Source organism: Cherax quadricarinatus, chromosome 63 (genome assembly GCF_038502225.1).
Source record: "Cherax quadricarinatus isolate ZL_2023a chromosome 63, ASM3850222v1, whole genome shotgun sequence".
Taxonomy (NCBI): Eukaryota; Metazoa; Arthropoda; class Malacostraca; order Decapoda; family Parastacidae; genus Cherax; species Cherax quadricarinatus.
Genome location: NC_091354.1, coordinates 14,699,761 through 14,708,490, shown reverse-complemented (window position 1 = coordinate 14,708,490; position 8,730 = coordinate 14,699,761). Strand labels below are relative to the sequence as shown.

At 39.7% G+C, this 8,730-nt stretch overlaps 1 protein-coding gene across 1 annotated transcript in view; it reads right to left on the bottom strand.

Annotated features, from left to right (window-relative positions):
* Window positions 1–534: 534 nt before the first annotated feature.
* Window positions 535–8,730, bottom strand: part of mdy (diacylglycerol O-acyltransferase) — a 139,199-nt gene continuing 131,003 nt past the window's right edge. Inside the window, exons 12-13 of the mRNA XM_053790278.1 lie at window positions 2,030–2,180; window positions 535–1,123 (exon numbers count right to left, since the gene is read on the bottom strand). Coding sequence (XP_053646253.1) covers window positions 959–1,123; window positions 2,030–2,180 — 316 coding nt within the window. The 3' untranslated portion in view covers window positions 535–958. The remainder of the gene's footprint in view (window positions 1,124–2,029; window positions 2,181–8,730) is intronic.

The window sequence follows — 8,730 nt, the reverse complement described above, 5'->3', positions numbered from 1 at the left end:
AAATGTAGGATAAAACTTAGTGGCAAAGAAACTATTCTACAAGCAAATCTTCAATCTTTTGCAGTTATGTATTTCAACCTTCTGGATTCTCTTCATAAATATTACCTTGTACACAACAGCAATACCAAAAACCACTTTTCTCCACTATGATTTAACATGCTTACACATGTTTTCTGTATGCTTAAGTCCCTACCTCTCAAAGCCACCTCCACCCCATTGCAACTTTTCCTGGAACCTTCTGTATGCTGCCTTCCATCTACCAAAGATTTTTACACCCTCAGTAAACCTATCTTGCTCCACATAAATGTGGCATAAATTTAAACATGCTTTTTACACTGACACTATGGACTGATTGAGGGAGGTGCATATGCAAATTCTCCATAAAGAGCAGTATCTGCATTGCAACCACCTGAAAGTAATGTGCATAGAAAAATATGGCAAGAATTGTCTTTTGGAGCTTACTGTTGTACTTAAGTGACCTTAGACTGCTTTGAATTTGGGCAAGAGTAATTTGTAATCAATGAAACAACTACATCAGTCATTGCAAGTATAATTGTTGGTATTCATTGCAATAAAGATTGTGCACTTTTTATGCAATTTGGAAAAATACATTAGAATTAGATAACTAGCCATTTCATCCAAAGTCAATGATTAAATGGAGTTAGATCGGACAAATGTACAATAAACCAGCTTTTGTGTAACGAAGTAAATATTTGAGCTATTTACTAAATTCTAAATGAGGTATATTCATGCATAAAACATGTTACTTTATTCATATGAAAATATATCCTCTAATTTTTCTTCTGCTGAAAGTGGTCTTTAATATGGTATTCACCCAAGTAAAATTTAAACATGGAAGATACAATGTACATGCTATGACAATAAAATTATTTTATTCTTCTACACGTTACAAAGGCTCATAAAAATATTAAAATTATGGTACATCATAAAACTGATCTCACAAGCCTAATATATTTGGATCAAGAGTTTTGACCATGTAATCATGGTAATAAACCATTATCCCTAGTGGCTGACCAAGGATGAGTGAGGCCCAAACAATCAGGTTGCCCAAACGTGGACCAAACTTTGCCTCCACTTTTGTAGATATGTATACCAATGGTACCTAAAAACAAAAAAGAAATATGTAAAATACACCATACCAAGGAGAACCAATCAATGCTCAAGTCTCTGTAATAGTAATTTACTTAATATTATTAAACTGGCTGAACATTTGAAATGGACTAGAACAAACAAAGGGAGGGGGAGTACCAAATGTAGGCCAGATGCTGATTAGAAGTATTTGTACCAGTTTAAACAAAATAAAATATAAATATATATGTTAATATTGAGAGCAATGTGTGGTGTAAATATTATGAAAAGAATTCAGAGCATAGAACTTATGGGGTATGGAGTTACTAAAGGTATAATTCAGAGAGCTAAGGAAGGATTGTTGAGGTAATTTGGGCATTTAGAGGGCAGAGCATAATACAGCAAGCAAGAGGGTATATAAATCTAAGGTGGAAGGGTAGGAAGTCTTCCCAAGAAGGGTTGAGGGTAAACATTTTGATTGTTATGGCTTTGAACATCCAGCAGGCTTGAGCACAAGCGTTATAAAGACAAGTGGTGGTGACTAATTTTTAAGGTTGTGTGTTGCTGGAGTGTGATCAAAGTAACATTTATTGAGAGATTCAGGGAAACTGATTAGCCAGAGTCCTGGAGGTGGGAAGTACAGTGCATGCACTCTGAAAGAGGGGTGGGGATGATTTAATTCAGAGGGTCATTTGAATTGTGATGTCTGTGCATTCCTAGCAAGACAGCTATTGAACAAAATGACAATGTCTTTCCTCTTTGGGGGTTACCCTGTCTTGGTAGGAGATGGCCACTGTGCTAAAAAAAATTAATACTAATTAATAACCACCTTCACATGAAGGTAGTTTACAATTGTTCTGAAAAGTCATCTAATTTTAAGTAATATATTTTCCTGTTACCATTACAGTAAAATAGGTAAACTATGAATGCAATATTTTACCTGAACCATCATGCCAAGAAATACTCCTATTTTGTACATGTGAAGTGGAATGGACACTAGGTATTCATGCAGTGCCGCCGATAATATAAAAACGGCAACTGATGCTGATGTTTTACTATATTTCATGGTCATCATTGGAACAAAGATGTGTCTGAAATATACATTACAGTATTAAGCCCAGATTTAATCCAGATGCATCTAGTTGATTTTAATGTTTATGTTTGAGTACAAATTTAACTGGAGACCATACTGCAATAGTTTTTAGAGAGCAGGTAGATAATTTTTCTTTGATAGCATTCATTAACTGAACTCGATAGGCAAAGCTAATCTATTCCAATAAATCAATTTTCTTTTCTAATCTATTCCAAACAAACTTTTGAAGCAAGACTGGTATGGATGTCATTTAAGGGCAAGTTTTTAAACTTTGACTGGAGAAAATATACCTAACATTTAATTCATTGCCAGTTTTAACCCTTTCATTGTCCAGACCCCCAAAATTAATATTGCTCTCTGCAGAGAATCTTTCTGAAGATTATGACACCAAAAGTACAAAATTTTATTAACAACTTACAGAATTACGCCAGAAAACTTATGGAATTACACCAATGCAAAGTTAGCAGTCCTGGGTGCAATTTACATATCCAGTTTTGCCTACCAAGTCTTATTTTAAGCCAATTTCACTGCTCCATTCAGCCAAATCTTAGCTATTTTGCTAGTACTGTATGCCTTCTCTTCTATTAACTGAGCCCAAGAAACTGCTCATTCAACTACCCTATGCTGTATAGCCCTTGTGGCTTAGCGCTTCTTTTTGATTATAATAATAATAATAATCAACTACTCTATAAAGTGCACAGAAGTTGGTAATATCATTAATTGTACACAAAATTAAAGAGTACCAATTTAAAAGTTGTCCAAAATAAACAATGTAGATATTCTTGTCACTAAAACATTACTTCTGTTTATTAATCACATCCCCAAGCCTGTACTATATTATGCTTGCCTTCCATTCTGTATTCATAATCCATAAAAAAGAGACTTTCTCGGGTAATAAATTACAAGAAATGATTGGTCATGCTTTACAGCATCCCAATAACAGAATCAGACCTATTAACCCTTAAACTGTCCAAACGTAGATCTACGTTTTTTTCAACATTTGAAAGTATGTAAAAAAACGTAATTTTTTTTTTTTACATTTGAAAACGTGTAAAAAACTGATCCACTTTCTTGTTATATTTGAAAATATGTAAAAAAAAAAAAGTATATCTACTTTTGGAGCACTACGCATGTGAACATAGATCTGTTTGGACAGTTTAAGGGTTAAAAACCCATAAACAGACTGGGGGTGCAGGGCAGCCTTACCCATCCTCAGGAAAGTAAAAAAATTAATATTTCTGCTACTTTGAGCCTAATTTCAAGCTACTTCAGGTTCTAAAACCAACCAAAATCTTCTTTATTTTAGTAGCATGTCATCTCTTCTATCAAAAGATACCAAATCAGTCAGCTAAACCATAAAAACCATCCTAAAAAACCCCTTCAGGGTCCAAGGCCAAAATCTGAAGTGGTGCTCCAGTGTCCAAGAAATTTTGAAAAAAAAAAAAAAAAAAATCCACATACGTGCATTGCTTTATTTAGCAGTTTTTTTCTTTTTTTCTTTTCCTACTAACATTTGGGGCCTGAGAGACCAATACTGTATATAATGTATATATATAAACTTACTGTATTGAACACAATAACCGCACTAAAGTTATCATATTGTTTACCACTGTTGTTTATTACAATAAACATGCACAAATCTTGTATAATACTAATGTTCTATCAGATATTTACATATTTACAATCACTGGACATGGTTTTAGAACTGCTGGAGCTTGTGGAACTCCTTGAAACAAGGCACCATGCACAGAGGCATCTTACATTCCTCTCACATAAACCGAGTGTCTTTGTTGCCGTTGTTTTGTTTGTGCACAGACAATGCATCTCTTCTGAGCAAATTTCTTCTGAGTTGAAGGAAGCTGTATTATGAAATGATCACCTTCCCTCCTCAAACGCTTGGGTATATTCTGAGGAGTTCGAGGACCTTGTTGTATAGCAGGTGTTGTTATCTGGTACTTCATTATGAGTTGTCTGACAACAGACAAACAAAATTCACCATACGGTGGTCTGTTGCCAGTCTTCATTTGGTACATATTATATGCATTGAGCATTGAAATGTCCATGAGATGGAAGAAAAGTTTCATGTACCACTTGTAACTTTTAAAAACACAATTAACAAAACCAATCTGCATGTCACATTTGTCAACCAAGTGCATGTTTTGTGTATAACCAATCACTGTCACTGGTTTTCAAATGTTCATTAGTCACTATCAACTTTGCCACTGTCTTGCATTTCATTACGGTGAATGGTTGTCAACAATGCGACATCTTGTTTGTCATGCCACCGTAATGCCATGATGTCATTGGCAGTAAACGCCTGCACGTCATCACCACGAGCACATGCGTAGAGCCTGGGCATATGTTTACGATTAGAATGCACAGTGCCACACACATCTGTCTTGTTCACTCGCAAGAAATCACCGAGTAATGAGTTTGTGTACCAGTTATTGGTATATAATGTATGCCCCTTACCAAGATAAGGTGCCATCATGCTTCTCACTACATCACCTGAGATACCCAATAACATCTTGGTATCTTTCAATGTTTTACTTCCCGTGTATACAACAATATCCAATACCAGGCCACTGTCAGTCACAGAGTACAAACAGTTGTATACCAAAGCATTTCCTCTTGCTCGGTATATACTGCTTGAATGACAGCCTACCTTTGAACAAAATCAAAGACTCGTCAATTACAAGATTCTTGAATGGATAAAAGTATATGCTGAACTTTTTGTTTGAGATACATAAAAACATTTCTAATCTTGTATAACCTGTCACTTCTGTCAGGCCTGGTTTTGTCAGAGGCAACATACGTAACAGTAAGATAAACCTGTTCACTGGGATGATTTCACTGAAGACTGGGGTAGAAATTAGCCGATCTGTGGACCAGTATGCTTTTATATTATGCTTATAGACACGAGGCATAAGCATTATTGTTGCAAAAAGCAAATACATTTCTGCAACAGTCGTCTCTTTCCACCTGTGTAGTCTTGACTGTGGCGAGTTGATCGTATTTGCCATGGTGTACTCAAAATGCTTATTACTTTCCCTGACAATAGTTTCCATCAATGGCTGGTCAAAGAATTCCAGTTCATTTGCAGTGTTTCCAAGGGGACAAGTTGGTAGAATTCCACTTTCAGAGTCATCAAGGTGGTGGGGCTTGGGAACAAAATTGGGATTTTGCTGCCAATCCCTGATACAGTTTGCTGGTGGATACTGGACATCATAGGCTGGTTGTGTGGGTAGTTGTGGTGGGCTGGTGGCTGACGCTCCGCTTTGTCCTTGAACTGCGGAGTCAGCAGCGTGGGTCCCAGCCTGGGCTGGCGAGTCACGCATGGCCGTGGCACTACCATCACCACTACCACCATCTAGTGATGTCTGTGGTCTATCCATGCCAAGTGTAGCTACATCATCCTCACTATCTATACCTGGTGTAGGGCCACGGGATGTACTCCGTCCCCTGGGCACGGCATAGGGTACACTACCCAAGCACATGTAGCGGCATACATACCGACGCTTCACTGGCGAATATGATTCCTCACTATCACTACTCGAATGATCGTCAAGAGCAACAAAATCACAATCCCCATCACTATCATCATGATTACTGAAGTCAGAGGCATGGCCACGCGAAAATAATAGTTTTCTCTTTCGTTGAGGTACAACCGACCGTGACTGACGAGTGCCCACACCAGAGGTAGAAGGTTGAGGATCGTCAAGGTTTTCTGCACTATTATCGATATCCTGGTCATTCCTTTCGGTCACTAACTGATCAAAGCCAAAGAATTCGTCTTCATTTCCACTTCCATCACTGTCAGAACTATCAGATAGGAACAGGAGAGTTCCAATTTTCCTTGGAGAGCTGCCTTGCGACGAGGCATGGTGAACAAGGGTAACTGAGCCGGCATTCCCACAATGCTATGCGAGCACCTAGATTTTTTGTTTATGGCGCACACCCACCACGCAGACCCGTTCTCTCACATGTAGGCCTATGAGCATTTTTGCGCTAAATTTGACAGCGCTAGAATTTTGGCATAGATGTACGGTTTGGACACTCAACGTGAAGCTGTAGATCTACGAGACGGACCCTGAAAGGGTTAAATTCGTTTTAACCCTTTGACTGTTGCAAGCCCCTTTCTGAAACTCATTTTATTCTCTATAAAGAATTACAATGCCGAGTTTACAGAATTTGGTTATTGTGTGGTTTGTGGGTCCCTAGAATCTGAGTGTGTTTTCCAGGTCTTTTTTATATCTCCTCTTGTGTCAGTGAATCTACTGGAGTAGTATAGTTGTTTGGCTTTCTTTATTACTTTGGTGAGGACTGATGAATAGTGTTTAAGAACATCTTTGTGTATTAGGCCCTGTCTATATTGCTTTTCATATTGGTGTTTCTTATCAATGGATTTCAGAATGGTGCTGGTTAGCCATGGGCAACCAAGCCGTTGTTTGTGATCTGTTTCGTTTTTATAGGACAATGTTTGTTGTATAGTCTAAGTAATTTGTTAAGAAAAATGTCTGTCCAGTCATCAATACCATTGACCTTGGAGAATTCTGTAGGCCAGTCAACAGTCTCTAGGTCAGCTGTGAACTTCCTTATTGAGGCCTCATCATGGAGTCTAAATGAAACTTTGTTGTATTCAAGTGGTGATTTACTAATGTTTGTCAAGAGGAAGGTAGGGTAGTGGCCTGTAGTGCTATCTGTGATTATCCCTGATTTAAGGGGGGGGCTAGTATATTGGTCCATATGTGGTCTATTATGGTTGCACTTGTTTCAGTGATTATTATTATTATAATCAAAAAGAAGCGCTAAGCCACAAGGACTATACAGCGCTGCAGGGCAGGAAGGAAGCGAGGGCATCAGGTGGCAAAAGGGAGAGGGATGAGTAATAGGTTACGGATAACAGCGGGGCAGTGGATGGTGAAAGGGTAAAGGGCAGCAAGAGACTGAACTAGAAAGGGCTGAGGGGAGTGCGAAAAGTATCAGAGTTTGTGGAGTAAATCAGTCGTTGTCAAGAAGTCAATGAGAGAGTCAGGATTAAAGGAGGGTCCATCAGCAAGAAGGGAAGGTAAAGAGAGAGTAGTAGAACGAAGACGACGTTGGAGGTAAATTCTTCGTGTTCGTTGATAGAGAGGGCAGTCTAACAGAATGTGGCTAATCGATACTGGAACTTGACACTGCTCACAGAGAGGAACAGGGTGCCTCTCCATGAGATACCCATGAGTAAGACGAGTGTGACCAATGCGAAGGCGGGAGAGAGTGGTCTCCCAACCTCGGCACTGATGACAAGAAGACGGCCAGTAACCTATGCTCGGTTTAATAGAATGAAGTTTGTTACCGAGCAGAGTTGACCAACGTTGTTGCCAACGGGTGCTAAGGTGGGTAGCTATTGCAGCAAAATAGTCCAGAAATGGAACACCTCGATAGGAAATTGGTAGGTCATGTACTGCTGACCGCACAGCAGTGTCTGCCTGTTCATTGCCCTGTACGTCGACATGACCAGGGACCCAACAAAAAACAACATCTTTATGTTTGGTAGAGATACAGCGTAGCCAAAGTTGGATACGGAGAACTAGGGGATGAGATGTATCAAATTTTCGTATAGCCTGTAGAGCACTAAGGGAGTCTGAGACTACTACAAATGATGACACAGGCATAGATGCAATACGAATAAGTGCTGCAAGAATGGCATACAGTTCAGCAGTAAAAATACTAGCTGAAGATAGTAAATGTCCCCGCACGACGCTGTCCGGAAACACTGCTGCGAATCCGACGCCGTCTGAAGACTTAGAGCCATCTGTGTACACAGCGGTGGCATGAGAATGGGAGTGGAAGTGATCAAGAAAAAGAGAGCGGGAAGCCACCGTAGGCAGTTGAGCTTTCGAGCAAGGGAGCGAGAAAGAACAGACCCGAACAGCTGGAACTTCCCAGGGGGGTAGGGAAAAGTGAGATGCTACATGAACATATAAAGGTGGTAACTGAAGGGAAGACAAGAGTGAATGTAGGCGAAGAGAAAAGGGATGGAGCAAACAGGGGCGGCGAACGAATAAAGAATGTCTACTAATATCGGTGACCATTCTATAATTGGAAGGATTGTGTAGATCGTGAGAGCGTACATAGTAGCGAAGGCAATGGGCATCACGGCAATCAGACAAGGATGGAACATTCGCTTCCGTATAGAGGCTCTCAACAGGGGAAGAGCGAAAAGCACCAAGGCACAAACGTAATCCTTGGTGATGGATAGAGTTAAGGCTAGAGAGAGTAGCAGGAGAGGCCGCGGAATAAATCTGGTCACCATAATCGAGTTTCGATAAAACGAGGGCTGAATGTAGGCGAAGCAGAGTTCGACGATCAGCTCCCCAGGAAAGATGAGCAAGGGTTTTAAGAAGGTTTAGCCGGCTGTGACAAGTTGCCTTCAGAGAGGTTATGTGAGGTTTCCAGGATAACTGACGGTCAAAGAGAAGGCCTAGAAACCTGACTATCACGTTCGGGGATACGGGATCCATAGAGATACAAAGGATGATCGGAGATAACAGAGCGTCTAGTGA